Source organism: Pararge aegeria, chromosome 1, assembly GCF_905163445.1.
Source record: "Pararge aegeria chromosome 1, ilParAegt1.1, whole genome shotgun sequence".
NCBI classification, from domain to species: domain Eukaryota; kingdom Metazoa; phylum Arthropoda; class Insecta; order Lepidoptera; family Nymphalidae; genus Pararge; species Pararge aegeria.
The window spans coordinates 18,678,737-18,696,801 of NC_053180.1; the positions used below are offsets into that span (position 1 = coordinate 18,678,737).

The 18,065-nt window shown below is 35.2% G+C and overlaps 1 protein-coding gene across 3 annotated transcripts in view; it reads right to left on the reverse strand.

Moving 5' to 3' along the window:
* The window catches only part of LOC120625910 (protein Wnt-7b-like), a 105,464-nt gene that overhangs the window by 67,268 nt on the left and 20,131 nt on the right, over positions 1 to 18,065 (reverse strand). For all 3 annotated transcript variants that reach the window (XM_039893196.1, XM_039893188.1, XM_039893181.1), the window contains exon 2: positions 2,189 to 2,448. In XM_039893196.1, the coding sequence (XP_039749130.1) occupies positions 2,189 to 2,313 (125 nt within the window). In that variant the 5' untranslated portion in view covers positions 2,314 to 2,448. The remainder of the gene's footprint in view (positions 1 to 2,188; positions 2,449 to 18,065) is intronic.

The following is an 18,065-nucleotide window of genomic DNA, read 5'->3' on the forward strand; positions in this document are numbered from 1 at the left end:
TTGCCATAGCAGTCCCGAGACTATACAGCATATAACCGGCGCATGCAAATCCATAGCACAAACAGACTACAAGCACCGCCATGATCAAGTGGCTGCAATAATTCATCAGAATTTAGCTTTTCAATATAAATTAATATCAGAGAAAGTACCTTATTATAAATACCAACCACAATCAGTCTTAGAAAATAATAGTTACAGGGTTTACTGGGATAGAACTATAGTAACAGATAAAACTATACACAACAACAGACCAGACATAACAATTCTAGATAAAGAAAATAGATCAGTTTATTTGATAGACATTGCAATCTGTAACACCCATAATTTAACCACCACCTACACCGATAAAATCTCAAAATACACAGATCTAGCCATAGAAATAAAAACACAGTGGAAAATCAATAGCTCCAAAACTATCCCTATAATTATTTCATCCACAGGAGTAATACCTCACACTCTCCACGTAGGGCTTAAAACGCTAAATATACATAAGTCTGCATATACACTCCTACAAAAAGCCGTTATATTAAACACATGTCGCTTGGTGCGAAGGTTTTTGACATGATTCCCCTGATTTTGCACTTGGCTCCGGCCCGTGCTCTGTTAATTATACCTTCGTAAAGAAGAGATTTGAATTTAATACAAAAAATATAATAATAATAATAATACTGGTTGGAAATGCTAGGGGAGTTAAAACGCACCCTCTAGTAACTACCTGCTGGCGTCCATGTTGGAATATACAAGGAGCATGCTTCTGAACGGGTAAATTTACATCAGCTCTTCAGGGGTCCATACACGGGGCAATCCTTGGCAATCAGTCCCGTCGCAAGCGAAATCGTTAGTAATGATTTAGTCTTAGATGGTAACAGGCTAACCTGTTAGGGGTATGGTAGTTATACCCATACCCCTCGGTTTCTACGCGACATCGTATCGGAACGCTAAATCGCTTAGCGGCACGTTCTTGTCGGCAGGATGGTTATAAGGCAACGGCTGCAGCCTCCAACAAGCCCAGATCAGATAAAATTCAGAATATAAATTCCCACATTGCCCCTGTCGAGGTTCGAACCCAGGCCCTCAGATTACATGACCACAGCGCCTTTGTTGGACAGGATAGGGCGCTATCGGTCGCTGCGACGGATTTCCTGTGAATGGGGATCTTTAAAAATATTGAACGCTAACAAGTTCATTTCTATTCACCGCACAAGTTAAGGCTTAATAGCTTTTGATGTTCACAAAGATTTTGATCTCATATTATTTGTTTTTTGTTTGTTCTGCGTATAGAAAATTGGTTTTGTCCGCATCGCCTTATATTCGCAGATTTATTGAACGTAATTATGGGGTACAGTATTATTATCGTCTCATTTTCCTTTGTTGAAATAAGGAGTAAGCCTTTTTTGTGTTTTTTGCGTCAATCTTCCGACGATGCTTTAATAAGATGCTATGATATATGGGTTCGATAATTTGGCATTTAGGTTAGTTACGCTATACCATTTTATAACCGTTCATTTGGTGGCACGTTGATGGTGATTTGAAAATTGTATGCTGTCTTTCGATAAACAGTTTTTTGTTGGAATATTGATTTTTGGAAGATTTCAGTTTTCATCATTTTAAGTTCTTGGTTATAGCCGGTTGTTTATGCGTTTTTACGAAAAAAAAAAATATTATATACTGCGACATTAGGTATGTATATGTATTATATATTGTACACATCGCCATCTAAAGCCAGCCAAAGTAAGCCTAGCTTGTGTTATGGGTACTAAGATGACTGATGAATATAATAATATACATAAATAACCTACTAAAAGAATAGAATAGAATAGAAAAACTTTATTGCAACACAACAAAAAAAGGAAAACACAAGGAAAACAGTAAAAGAATTGATAACCTTCTCGTATTAGAGGAAATCGGATATAAGTAGCTTACCTCATTTTTCCAAGGAAACAAACGGTTTTCAAAGAACTCCTTGAAACCTTAATAAAAGCGGACGAAGATGTTAAGACCCTTGAAATCGATATAAGTAAACATACATATTCGTAACATCATAATGTTCATAACAATACGACATATTCGTAACAATAATGTTCACATGATTAAACTCGCATGTTATGATCATTACATTTTACAGTCAATTTAAAAAGGTACCGTAATTTTATATCTCCCAATCTTATAACATAAAAAAGTAGCTTACCTCACGGACAGAAGTATAATGAGAGGCACCAGCAAAAAGACGAGCTGCGTTGTTATCGGGCGATTTGATCCAGTTTTCGTCGACGCGCGCAACACTGGGTTCGCGCGACGCACGCATTCCAACATGGCTTCACATCCTAATTATTTGTTGCGATTTTATCTTTTCGAACACATATTCACTGTCACTTTTTTGTCCAACACTTTCTAGTTGCCGACCACTGTGCACTTAACATATTATATCGTTAATACTTTTGATGGCACCTGCAATTATATGTTTTTATCAATTCAAAGTATTGAGGTAAAATATTGTGAAAATATGGGATTATCGGTCATGATTTATATGACCAACCTAACTAACTGCTTTTTTTTTTTTTGCTATCCGCGAAAGCAAAAAAAAAAAAAAAATTATACGCAGCCACACTCAAGAATACACCGGCCTTTTCCCTTCGGGTACGGAATTTAAGGGCTAACTTTAGTGATAATTGATAATTCCTCTTAGTGTAGGTAAAAACACTAACAAAAAATAATCATAAAAAATAACTTTAGTGGAATAAAAAAAACACCAAAATCTTTCTCATGACACTATTGATGAAAACCGTATGGAAATTTTTTCGGTAGTTTTTAATTTCATCTCATTTATACAGACAGACAGACGATGATTTTGTTATTTAATATGTAGTGATTTATTATTGAATAACGTTTGTTTGTTTTTGTGTTCGCTTGTCCTTAACAATTATCGTCGATTACCTTCTATTACAATTTGTTACGACTTTGACACATTTTTCCATTCCGCCTGTACGTGTGGTTTGATATAATAATATAGGAAAATAATATGATATTATTATAAATATTTATTATAAGGTGCAACTTCTATAAGTATTTGTGCTAATATCAATGCCATATTTAGAGTTTTGACTATTTCTAGTCTCCACTACATATTTGAGGTTTATACCTTTAATTAATATGTCGTAAGGGACACAGCATAGAACTTTATAGTAAACGACGGCAAGCAGATTTTTGCAAAATAAACAGTCTCCCTGATCCATAAGTGCATAAAGTGGTAGACGCGAGTAAATTGTCTCTTTAAATTTATAATAAAAATGCAGCCATAATAACATGTTAGAATCTGACGTAAAAGTTATCAAGGCTTTAATAGAGGTCTCAATCTGATAAGTTTATTATTGCAAAAACCATTATTATTATTTTAACGTAGGTGCTAGTCCGCATACCAATTTCAACAAGTTTTGGTTATAAGCTTTAGCCGACCAATTTGAATTGAAGTAGAGTGGTGGGTCGAATATCTTTAAACAAGCATTGGCATGTAATTACAAGAGGCGAGACAGTCAAGCACAATGCAATGCATAAAGATATAGACACGCTTATGACCTACCCAATCTGCGTAACACTTGAGTATACGCAATGCCGCTAACTGTCGCTAATGAAATAAGAAAATATTGCTGTGAGCTCTACTGTAATAAGAGGATAAGGAAATGAATGCTTTGTAGTTTCGAGATTTATTCCATCTTACGTTATATTTCTTACTAGCTGTTCTTTTAGCTAGCGAGTTCGTTTTTTAAATTCCGGAGGAACCAGACGTTGAAGTCAAAGTCAATTAGTTCTTTATTCAAATAGGCACATACTTGTAGATAGCACTTTTTATGCGTTGATTACAAACTAAATGGGTACATAGCAGTGAGTAGTGATGGTGATAACTACATTCGTAAACTAAAGCTACGAGGGTTGTCAGCTTTGTCTATGTAAACTTTTGAATAAACGTTATCGACATTTTTTTTTATTTCCGAGGAAACAGTTTCCCTAGATAAACAGTTAGTAAGTTAAATTCGGATAAATTACTTCAAGAATTGGACGCACATATTTGTTTTGTCGCCATCTCACAGTAAATTAATATTAAGCTATGAAGGAAGAGCAATTCACACCCAAGCTTGTTTATTCTTTAAGTAATCCTTGTAAGCTTAGCTTAGTCTTTCTGTAAGCTTATGTTTTATATAAACTATAAACTTTTTGAGAGACATCTCAAAGATTTCATTCGGTAATTTGTTTTAAAATAATATACAATTGCCCTTGATTGAATTGCAATTTTATGAAGTACTAATATAGTTACAGAAAATTTTCTTTTTAAATTTTGTTATATTTTTATGGACTTTATTGAAATGGATTTTCTCTTTTCAGCCACTACTGACCAAAATGCGGCCTCGCGATTTAGCGTTTCGGTACGATGTCGCATAGAAACGAATCTTATCACAACTACCTAACTTTGGCCTCTGGCTGACGGCCGGAGTCCAAGGCTGTCGGCTCGATTCCCACTGGAAAATGTTTGTGTGATGAACTTGAATTTTTTTCAGAGTCTGTGTGTTTATCTGTGTATTATAAGTATCTATGTATACCTATTATTCATAAAAATAGTCAGCAGTCATGTTAGTACCAATATTACAAGCAAGCACACATCGCCATCTAGCCCCAAAGTAAGCGTTACTTTGGGGCTAGATGGCGATGTGTGTAGTGTCGTAGTATATTTATTTCTTTATGTACTCCATACATTATCACCTTGATATTTTGGAAAGGAATGTTTAAGATTTATAAACGAATGTGTCACTTAGGGCATTCAAGAAACATTGTCCTTCAACAGATCACATAAACAAAAGCTGTTGAACTGAGCGGAGATATCGATATTGTTCATGTACTTCTTATCTATAGTTGTAACTTGTAGAGTAGAGAGTTTACAAGGATCGTATACAGCAGACAAAGTTGTTTGACAAACGCGAATCGTTGAAATTGAGGGTTCTGTGAAAACCTTATATCCTACTTTCCTACTAATATCATAAATGTGAAAATATAAATGTTTGTTACTCCATCACGTAAAAACAGCATAACGGATTTAGATGAAGTTTGGCAAGCGTGTAGCCTTTGACATGGAAAATAACATAGGCTATCTTTTATTCCGATTACTTAAGTAGTTCTCGAGGGGAAATTGTTTAGGAGCTAAACCTCGGGCAGACAGTTTTGAAATTTGGCATGCATGTCACCTATGTTATGGAAATATAACATACCGATATCTCAAATAGTTCCCGTGGTAGGATTAAAAATTCAGTTGAAACAATGATGAAACTGATGGCCACGCAGACGAAGTCGCGGGCAGAAGCTAGTAAGTTATAAGTTTTATTACTTTAAAAAATATATATTTTTTATACCTATTACCTATAACTCTTTCCTTATACCTATATAAAGCTAAGAATGTAGGGTAAAGTCTGGCCATTTTAAACACGAAAAATAAAGTAGAATAAAAGAGGCAGTCTTAAAACTTAGAAGCGATCCTTGCCAGGCAACTTTAGATTCAAAAAAAAAGAGGAGAACAGATTGCAGGTGTTAAGGAGCTGGCGGTTGGTTTTTTTGACGTCCATTATAAACATTAATTTTCTGTCATAAATTTACGGATATATTCTGTTTAGCAGTTATATCCTAGTGGGTAGCTTTCGACTTCACTTTCGGGGTGCCGAGCACCTTAAACTTTCCTAAGTTATGTGCGTTTTAGTTACTAAAATATGACATGGTTCAACGGTGAATTAAAGTTGGTTTAGAGATATTGATGTTATTACATTTGATTTAAATTAATTTAACATAAAATATAATAAAAATCTGATTGAAACCCACTTTAGTACTAATTCGGGTTGAACATATATTCAGGTTGCATACATGATAAGAACGACTATGTTTAAAAAAAAAAAAATCTGGCTTTTAAGTAGAATTTCTGAGATGTCTATTTCACCAGGACCGGTTGGTAGACGTCTGGAAAGTATACATCGGGTTCCCCGGACGTCTCCTCAAGCCAACGAGGTGGATATGCCGTGGTAGTTTTTAGTTTGGGTAAACGAGTCCCACATTACCTCTGTCCTGCCCAAAAGGACAGAGGTAGTCATTAAGCTTTTCCACCACGACAAAAAAAAAAGGACTCAAACCTACAAGGCCATATATCCTTGATCTTTTTATATCTGTGAGTTTTATAAATACCTGTTATACTGTTGTTAAAGTTTTGCGCAACTGACCCCTAAACTGATGAATGTTAATACCAATACACTATAAACTTTACAAGGGAACGCTGTTAAAGTACTGGTAAAATGCTCATTGTCTTCAAATTGTCTTATTATAAACAGATAAAATGTATAAATTATGATCCACTTTAATAGTAATTGAATATGTAGATAAGAATAGTCTTATTCTACATAAAGATGTAGATGTAAGATTTTGGGACCTTGGGGACAGGGGCTCGAGCTCTTCTTAAATAATTGTTTAAAAGTTATCGAGTCTACCGGTGATCCTAGAACTGGCAGTTACTTTGACCAAACAATTAATAATATATATAGATAATAATAATCGTTTATATCAGGCAATGTGTTTGAATGGCAATTTGTTAAATTAGTTTGGAGTATATAGTAAAAGGGCAGTGCTGCCAGCATCTTGGGTACTATGCTTGGCTACGGTGGTTACGAAGAAGTTTTAGATTTTATTAAGATTTTATTTTGGTACATAGGTTATTTAAGGTAATTTGGTAATACATATAATTTGTGTTTCAAAGAATTAATATATGTAGATACAAACTTTGTTTTATTTTATTTAAAATCCCAAAAAAAGTGGGATTTCTACAAACTCTCTGGCACAATAGTAAGCGCTGTTATTTGAGTGGGACGTCCCAAGTTCGATCCACCAGCAGGGGCAGTTAAGAAATTTTTAATTTCTGTAATTTGTTGGGTGTGTTCTTGTGGCAAACTTCACGAGTTACCATCCTACTGGCAGACCTTCCGTCAAGCGATTTAAGCGTTTTGGTGCAATATGGCAATACCTTTTTGGGGTACCTATTGATTTAATATAATTGGCATTCCTCTAACAGGTTAGGCTTTTACTATCCCAGATTATAAGAAAGAAACTTATGCTTAAAACAACGTGTCCTCGACAATAATGCTCCGATGTTTTGTCAATGACGATTTAATTATGATTGATAAGAATGAACAAAAGTGAGAATCGGCAGCAGCTTCCTCGGTGCTATTACTACTATCTGCGATCATATATATAATCATATATATATCAAAATCACCCAAACACACACACAGACTTGTATATTTAGGTACTGTGACTATCCCGTCTGCCCAGCGATATAAATAATTAATAATAATAAATAATAATAATAAAAAATGTACTACGACAATTCACACATCGCCATCTAGCCCCAAGTTTAGGTACTGTGCGCGTAGCTTGTGTTTTGGCCTCTTAGATCTTGAGAGAAGCCAACGTCCAACAGGACTGTTATAGACTGATGATATATGACCGATCGGATTCACGTCGACTCCCTTATACATCTCGATCTACACCGGCTATATGTTATATCTCAAAATAGAAAGTCGTACAATATTTCAGACTTAAGTAAATTATTGCTGAGCAAATTATGATACGAGTAACTGTGAAAGGGCCGCGTAAATCAGCGATTACCATCTACATGTCAACACATTTTACTAATCTCGTACAAAATGATCATATGCGAAAGGTAGAAATCCTTTTTGGGGTTTAGTATGTACTTATTTCAATATATGGTAAACGGTGATAGCCCAGTGGGTGGGAGTTAAAATTAACATTCGGGGGGCCGAGTTCGAATCCCAATATGCACCTCTAACTTTTTTAAGTTATGTGCTATTTAAGTTATTAAAATATCACTCGCTTCAACGGCGAAGGAAAAGATCGTGATGAATCCCGCATGCCTGAGAGTTCTACATAATGTTCTCAAAGGTGCGTGGAGACCACCAATCCGCACTGGGCCAGTGGGGTGGACTACAGCCTTAACCCCTTCTCATTGTGGGAGGAGACCCGTGCTCTGTAGTGGGCCGGTAATGGGTTGATATCATGTTGATGATGATGTACTTATTAAAAAAAATTAGTAAAAAAATTTACAGTTGTTATACGTACTGCTACTACAGCTCAAACATTTTGCACAAGTCTGTGCCAAGTAAAATTCAGAAAACTACTAGGTATAGATCATATATTTCGTATTCCCATTTATATAGTACCTACCACGGAAAGTATCAGTAACTTTATACAATTTATTTGGCACCGACTTAAAAAATGTTGTATAAAATTTATTTCTTGCTTTTCAGTTGTATAAAAAAGTAGTTTTTTTTTTTGCCTCACGTATTAATCTTAGATAGTACAGTTCGATGAAATTTTGCCGCAGCTTTAATAAGATGGTCGGATTTCACTAAAATTTACAACACCAAGATATCTAATCTCGTTAGCTTCAGTCATGGATAGCGATAGTCAATATTGAAGCCAGTATCAAGTGTCGATTTATAGTAGCCTCGCTTCGTTAGTCGCGGGTTTGATTTCCCGCTCGTGTGAGTCGATGCGGATTCGGATTGAATTATGATTCTGATTATGCGCGTACGTGTGGGCTGATACTGGATTTTTTAAGTGGGGTACAGAACGCACGATTTGAAGTTGGCTCTGGGAAACATGAACTATTTATTTATTTGATTTGCTGCGAATACATCTATACACATGCATTGTGCATCCATCCATTTCTGCCGTACTATTTAAAATTCTAAGTTGGTAAGTGCATTTTTAGGTACAATATTACTGAGGATTATTATTTCGTTTGCTCAGTAATAATATTGAAATCGAAAAGCGGTGATAGCCCAGTGGGTAGAACTTCGACTTCACTTTCGGGGGGCCGAGTTCGAACACCAGCAGTATATCATAAATGTGAATTTAAGTTTTTTTGTTACGCTTTCACGCGAAAAGTACTGTAGCGATCTTCATGAAACTTTTTATACATATTCTTGGAGGTATTAGAAATAACATTGTAAACTTTCATTCAAATAAGAATTAAGTAAGATAAAAAAAAATGTTGTTAAAAAATTTCAAAATCTCATATATGACTATAGGTGTAGATTATGTACCAGCACGCTGCCTCCCAAAATTACGGGGGTGATGCCTCAGGGCATATCTAGTTATATTATAAATGTGAAAGTGAGGATGTTTGTTACTCAATCACGCAAAAACAGCATAACGGATTTAGATGAAGTTTGGCATGCATGTAGTCTTTGATATGGAAAAGAAAATAGGCTACCTTTTATCCCGATTCCTTAAGTGGTTCTCGAGGAAAAATTGATAATTGTTTAAGAGCTAAGCCGCGGGCACATAGCTTTGGAATTTGGTATGCATGTCACTTATGGTATGGAAAAGGACATGTACTTTCTATACCGATCTCTCAAATAGTTTCCGTGGTAGGATTAAAAATTGTTAACGAGCGAAGCTTTAGACCCAATTCTGAAGACCACGCAGACGAAGTCGCGGGCGGAAGCTAGTATTTTATAATATTAAGTAAGGTAAGGATTGTTACTTCGTTCGCGTACTAATTATAATATTACGATGATACTCCTAGATTGAGTCTTTCGCTAAGCCGTTTATAATGAGGCTCTGTTGATGAATGGCATCGGTTTGACGTATTGTATCATCGCTTTATTGCGCCTGCGCGGCAATTTATTATGTTACACAGCCACTTATTACTACCGCCCGTGACACCCACTTCTCGTATTTACGGCTTTAGGTGTTTTCTCCAACTAATTTACCTAGGCAGTACAATTACCTACTACTGAGAGTGCCAGGTACGTATGTAATGTTAGTACCTAACCTAATGTCTCAGAACATAATCTCCGTGTAATTTTACTGTTTTCGTTTATTTTTTTACTTTATATTACATATAAATTATTAGGAGTACGAACTTAATATAATAATAATGCAGTAGCACTTAAAACGGCGCGTATTGTCAGGAGGTTCCTCACTCTGGAGCCCTGTCCTCCGGTTGCTTGGGCATTTAAAAGCCCTGCAAGCGAAGGGCGGAATGTTTTGTTTTTAACTAAGCATTCAAAAAAAAAATATTTTCTTTATTCATGTAGGCCTATCACATGCACTTATGAAGCGTTCATACATATTTGTTTACATAATTGTAAAGGGATGGTGATAACTTCGTTCGCCAACTTAAATCTAAAGCTACGAGGGTTCCAAACGCGCCCTGGTCTAAGAAGAGCCCACAACAAACTAATTCGGGTAATTTGTTAAGAATTATAAAAAAACGAACTACGACAATACACATATCTCCATCCAGCTCCAAAATAAGCGTAGCTTGTGATATGGGTACTAAGATGACTGATGCATATTTTTGTGAATAATATACATAAATATTTATAACATCCAGTTAAACACCCAGACACCGAAAAACATCCATGTTCATCACATAAACATTTTCCAGTTGTGGGAATCGAACCCACGGCCTGGGACTCAGAAAAGCAGGGTCGATATAGCTGCCATATCCCTACATGGTTAGCCCGATATAATATTGGACATCATCAGAGATTGCCGTCTAGAGCTAACTTGTAGTTAAATAAAAAAAAAAGTTACTTCGCCTAAATGGAAGAGATTACGAAGAATGTAATCACTACGCCTAACCACCAGTTATCTAGGCAACCTATAAAACCAATTGGTAATTGGTGAACTATTACTGTGAGTTGAACGCCAGTGATTAAATAGTTAACTGCTAATTGAATGCAATGAAACTCGCATCCATTGATGAAAACGGAGTTACTTTTAAAGTTTTAAATAATAGGTCGAATGAGTGTCGAAAAACGTGTAACCACAATCTTAAAAGGGTGGAAACCTCTCAGGCTTTCACACGTAAGGCGCAGAATGTATTACACGGAGTACCTAGGGTAGATTTCCGTTGGTGTCAATTTCATCCAAAGATTCGCCGTTCCTTCATTAATTTATATTCTCAACAATCCTAAGTTATTTAAGCTAGTTAGTTAGTCATTATCCTATCATAATCATCATCATGGGCACGGGTCTCCTCCCACAGTGCGAAGGGGTTAAGGCTGTAATCCACCATGTTGGCCCAGTGCGGATTGATGGACTCCACACACCTTTGAGAACATTATGTAGAACTCTCAGAAATGCAGGTTTCCTCACGATGTTTTCCTTCACCGTTGAAGCATGTGATATTTTAAGTACTTAAAACATGTGCGTTTTAAGTACTTAAAATATCAAATTAAACTTAGAAAAGTTAGAGGTGCGTGCTGGGATTCGAATTGGGCCCCTGAAAGTGAAGTCGCTCCCACTAGGCTAACACCGCTTCCGCTTTCGCGTTTATGTACTAATATATTAAGCTGAAGAGTTTGTTTGTTTACTTGAACGCGATGATATCAAGAACTACAAGGTCCGATTTGAAAAGCCCATTTATCTAAAGCTAATGTAAATGTTAGCGACGCCCTGAGGCAAGTTATATTGCTAAAATTGAAATGGGCAGGTCATGTTTGCAGAGCAAATACCATTTCATGGACGAAAATATTGACAGAGTGGCTGCCACGGAATAAGAAAAGGAAAAGAGGAAGACCAAGGAAACGCTGGGCGGACGTTTTTACTCGAGTATGTGGACCTTTGTGGATGAGAAACGCTAAGGAAAGAAGGGAATGGAGAGAGCTGGGGGAGGCCTACGCCAGAGAGGCGACTTCTACCACAACACAACAAAACAAATAAGAATTGGAGACTAGCTATTAAATAAATGTAATGAAATTAAATATGTAATTTGTTAAAATATGTATAAATTTAATTATGTTATATACTTTAATTATGTGAATGAATGTAATATGTATTTCTATATTTATTGGTAGTAGAATAAATGGCTTTTTTATTTTTTTATTTTTAATGTAAATGTAAAGAAAATATATAACTAATACATCGTATCATAAATCCCGGCGTTTATTTTTAGTTCGTTAATTATATATTTTGTTAAAGTAAGGCTAATAAATATAAAATAATATATTAGGCTGACTACATTTTACCGCAATTTATCAAATAAATGTATAGATTGCATCCTTCCGTTGCATGCTAGTGCTTTTCAATTCGGAGACATAAACGCGTCTCCTACACAGGCTTTACTAGTAGCTAATTTCTAAATACTTGTACATTTTTTTTCTGATGTTAATAAAGTAAGATTTTGAAAGTAATTTGGATACGCTATCATATTATGAGAAGCTCAAGATTTTTTTTTGTTAAAGTTTTCAAGATTTGCGATCTTGCACTTGTTACTTGCTAGTAGTTATAACAAAAGAATTAAGAAAACACAGAATCAGTGTATTGTTGCCAAAAACGGAGAAAATGCTCCTTGCACGTCTCACTGCACACCCATGGAATGTTATTAGCTCAAAAAAAAATCCCATTTTCCCCATTTTATGGTGAACGTTTAGAACATTAGAGGTAAAATAATTATTGTCTACTGCTAAATGAATGAAGTGACAGCCTGTTCGAGAGACAATACTAAAGTGGAGTGGTTTTTGATGCTTTAATATTAGACGTGTACACGGTTTCTGTATGTTCTTGATTCTGTGGATATAACCTACACTCTATTTTCTATCAATGAAAGACACATACAACAGATGTTATCTACATAACTGAAAACCTTACATTTCTTTTACGACCTGAGACTTCTATACTTGGACAATAACAACGTATCGCTTACAAGTATAAAAGATTTTCTTAATAATTCAACAATCAGATATCTAAACGCATACGCATTTCAAGCTTTATCTCCCAAACAATAGAGTAGATATTTGTATGACAACAATACCCACTTAAGTTCGACTGATATGGGTATACCAAGAAGCCAAGTTTTTCTGCAACGCGAGGCGATTCCTATCAATAAGTGTCATGGTTTGTATGACCACGGAATACGGGTTCGATTCCTGGTGAAGCAAGTGCTCGACGGGTAATTAAACACTAATGAAGCTAAGGGTATGGGGGCCACCCAATCTGTTTATTCGGGACATGTCCTGATTTTTAGGTTGTTATTAATTAGGGTATTATATATATATATATAATATTCAAGGGTTTTTGGAGCCTAGAGTCCCCACACTGTTCCTATTTATTTATTTATTTATTAGGTCAACCAGCGATTTTACATAAAACACATTAAAATAATTTTCCTTATCACACATACATTACACAGATAATGCAAAACCATTTAAAGGTAAACACTACATGCTTATTTCGCTTGAGAGCTAATCATTTTCAAAGTGAGTGAATAAAAAAGAGCAAAAACAAACAACAAATGCCGAAACAGAAACGAACGGAAAAAACTAAATTATGATTATAATAAAGTAGGTTATAACTTACTTTAATGTAAAATATCAAATCAAAATTAAACAATAAAGCAAGTAGCTCGGTTTTAACGTTTATTCTCGTATGCTAGTGATAATAACCAGAACCGACGACGTATTGCCCGAGGCACGGTGTTGAACTCTGTCAATTTCTTGATTCCGGGCTGCTACTAACGAAGCCATTCATTTCATCCCAAAAATAAATTAATTTTAATTAATATTCTCGTATGCAAAACAATAAAACATTTGATGCCGCGTAGAAACTGATAACGTGTATCTTAGATTAGGCCTCATGACTTTTACAAAATAGCCCATAAGCAACATTATATTGTACTTATATAAGTAATGTGGAGAAATAAATAAATCTTTCATTCATTCATTCTTTCACTTACCAGGTGTCAGCGCTATTAAGGACTAACATGTTATAAAATAGAAATAATTTTTTTTTAAGAAAATCATGATCCAGTAAAGATCTTATAATGGTGGACATTGCAAATAAAAACAACGATTTTATTATTTGTTGCCAGGGTCTTAATGATTAAAATCGTTTGTATCTCGATTATTCAATTTCCAACATGGGAACCCTAAAATATGCTGTAATTACAAACTTGCTTCACATTTCCGACTACCCTCTTAATTGAGTGTGTCGCAAAATGAAAACGTGATATAAATAAATAAGCGCTATAATTTCTACTTTACGATCTCTTTTTATGATTTCTTATGATTCTGTAATACAGACTTTGCCCTTACGTTTAATTGCCTGATCTGTACGGTCTGCAAGTACTGCAAGTTAAATATCTGTTTATTATTTTCTCTCAGTTGGATAAGAGATAATAAATACTTAGACTGTTTTGCAGATATACATAAGCGATGTGCAAAGTTTACCGTTTCAGTTAGTTTTTAACACAAAATAACAAGAGAAAAATCACGAGTGCTGTAATCTTACGTGCTAAGGCAGAACACGTAAATAACATCTAGCCTCAAAGTAAGCGTAGCTTGTGTTATGGTTACTAAGATAGCTGATGAATATTTTGATGAATATAACACACATATAAACACCGAGACACTGAAAAACAATCATGTTCATCACACAACCGAACCCACGGCCTTGGACGCAGAAACTTGTCGCTGCCCACTGCACCAACCGGCTGTCACGTGCCCAGTAGTTGGCCGGTAATGGGTTGATATGATGATGGTGAGGACATTTACTTTACGCTTGATGAAAACACATATAACACATTACAGGTCCTATTTTCGCTAACGCAACCGACTTTCAAGCTATAAACCCAGTTAGCTCATAATAACTCTCAGTAATTATAGCTTTCACAGTTTTGTACTGAACGTGTGGGCAAAGTGCGGAGACTTAACGCGACAATTCTATAATGTTTACCGTAAAACGCAATGAATAACGACAATTGACAATGATTGACGGCCGATTGTTGCATTGGGCAGCGACCGTGCTTTCTGAGTCCAACACCGTGGGTTCGATTCCCACAACTGGGAAATGCGTGTGTGATGAACAGGAATATTTTTTCAGTGTCTGGGTGTTTATATGTATTTTATAAGTATGTTATTCATATCACAAGCTGCGCTTACTTTGGGGCTAGATGGCGATGTGTGAATTGCCGTAGGATATTTATTTATTTTATTCAATAACAAAATAATTAAACTATGACATCTATTATTGCAAATGTATTCATAGTTAAATACACGAGTTAAAGGTTAAATAATATAGTTAGCCTATCCAGCGAAATAAATAACTTCATTGACTAATTTAGCAAAATTAATATTGTTTTAGGTGAGCACCATTACATTGAATTGATGAAGGCTTTTAACCGGATAAATTACTTGTATTAAACACTCGTTGAACTAAAAGTCAGTTGCAAAGTGGTTAATATTTCAACTTTATCGGGAGTTGGGATCTTTACATGTTAATTAATATGTGTAGATGCGAGTGAGCAGACACGTGTTTATTCTGTGTTGAAAATGGATGTTAAATGTAGTTTACTGGTTATATGAACTTTTGTTTATATTCATAATCGAAATCATAACGGAAAGAAGACAGCCAAAAACATCATAGGAACTGATTGAACATATTGTTATTTTTGTACTATATAGGATATAATATCTGTTTAATTTTGCCAAAATTTCGTGTAGATCTGATGAATGCGATTGGAGATGCAGGACAGAACTCCTCAGCGGGCAGCAGCTAACCCCTCATTAAAGGCTTAGCGATACTGAACACATAAAGTGCTGCCACATTTTCTAGGACTTCAGTGCTAGGACTAAATAAACAATGTTAGAAATGTTCTTCGTAATAATGTGATAGGAGATGGGACTGATCAGAACTAAAACTGAATTGAATGCCACATGTGTCTTAAAAACAAACGCAGACGAAGTTTGGGTGACAGCTAGTAGATGAAAAAATAAAGGTAAAACGTAGCCTATACATTATATAGGCTACTATTTAGGCTAAATTTGGATTAAGTGGATATTATTTTTATAATTTCCACTTAATCCAGAAAGAGTACGAAAACTATTTTATTTTTATAATAAAATTAAAATAGTTTTCGTACTCTTTCGGTTACGTAACGAAATATTTTGCGAGAAAAATGTGTATCATGTTCTTACTAAAGTGTCAATTAGGCTTTTAATAACACATAATAACCATTGGCCCAAATGCCACAGATTCCTTCTGTCATGTTTGATAAAAATCAACGCATTAGAGAATTTACAAGTTTGTTTGATTAATCCAAATTCTATAATTTTTATTAGTGTTCGTACTTACGCTTGGAGTAAATATAATTTTATAAATAAAATCTCGGTTCAGAATATAAATTTCAGTTTCGTAATTTGTATATGGATTTTAAAATTTATAACATTTCCCCAAATTCGTAGCATTCTTACACAAAGGATACTTCATAAAACAAGACGTCGTTAAAAACACGAAGATTTCTAGGGCAAAAAGTGGCGAGTGAAGGCTCAGAGCATTAATATAAGTTGTGATAAGTAAATTGAGCATCAAGCAGTTTTTAAAATTACAGCTTAACGGGATAGTGTAATGAGGATACTAAATGCATCCTAGTATCCTAGTTAGAAACGCACATAGCTTCGAAAAACTTGATACAGAGTGTCGAACTCGGTCCCTCGGTCGGTTTTTAATTTATCTACATATTCTTTTCCCTAGTTGCGCATGTCGGGCCTATTCCCAGCTGTGGGACATTTATATGCTGAAGCTGAATATTTATTGAATTCACCTACTCACTGATATTACCTCGCTAATTCGCATTGTACGTTCTCTTTTTATCTGACCCGTATATACGTTCCAACCAGTGGCGTGCATAGAAGGTATGCACAGGGTATGCAGACGATACAAAATGAAGAAAATCTCCAGTATGAGTTATAAATACTTAAGGGTAGGCGTTTTATAACTCTTGCAATGCCTATCCTTGAGTTTTTTATTACTCGTACTGGAGATTTTCTTAATTTTATATCGTCTGCACACCCTGTGCATACCCTCTATGCACGCCACTGGTTCCAACTTCACATACCTTTAAGCATTTATAGATTCTATAATTATTCCGCGGATAAATATTATGATAATATCAAAATAAGTTGACGTCCGAAAAACTTCATCCAATTATAACTAAACTAAGTACCTAGACTTTATCTATGATTAATTTAATATTAATCAGAGGTGTAGCTAACGTAGGTATCCGTCCAGTGCGGCTTATTCATGTCTATACTTATAGAGCAACTAGCTGTTGCCCGCGACTTCGTCTGCGTTTGATTTTGTTTTTAAAGTATTCAGTATTGCTTAGCCTTAAGTGAGTATTGTAGTATATATATACATATATTTATAACATGTGACAAATAATTTGCAATAAAATAAAATTGCGACTATAATTAAAGATCTAAGATATCCTATCTCTTAAGTTGGACCAGACTACTCACGGTGAGACAATTTTATTAAAATCGGTTAAGTAGTTTAGGAGTCCATCGCGGACAAACATCGTGACAGGAGATTTATATATATTAAGATTATCTTGCAGTTAAACCTCTATAGACGAAACTCTTCTTATATTGTACCTACTAGCTTTCGCCATGTTTTTGAAGTCTTTGTCCTCGATTTTCCGTTGTTTTTTGGAAATCCGGAAATCGTTAGTTTTTCCTGGTTACAATGAAAGTAATGGTCTAATGTCTCCAGAATGCATACTATATCCATAAAACTTTTACCAAGAACGTCTTAGGTATAGCCTTGTTAAAGGATTTTTTCCGGGTCTAAATGAGTGGTATGTCTGTCTCCAGGATCCAAACTATTTCCATGAAAATTTCACAAAAACGTCTTAGCTATTAACCTTTGTTTAAGCATAGCTTTGCAGCTAAACAACTTTTTTTTTAATTATTTATTAACTATTGCGGTTTGTGAAATACAGTGCTATGATAGGTAGACGAACAGAAACGGACGGACGAATATCAGAGTCCCGCTGGCACTCTTCATGCAATATAAAAACCGGCCAAGTGCGAGTCTGACTTGTGCACGAATGGCTTCGTACCAGCATCTATAAAGACGGTAAAAAATCCTTACTGTTGTACAGTGGCGTGTATAGAGGGTATATACAGGGTATACATAAAATGAAGAAAATCTTCCGTATGAGTTATTAAAAA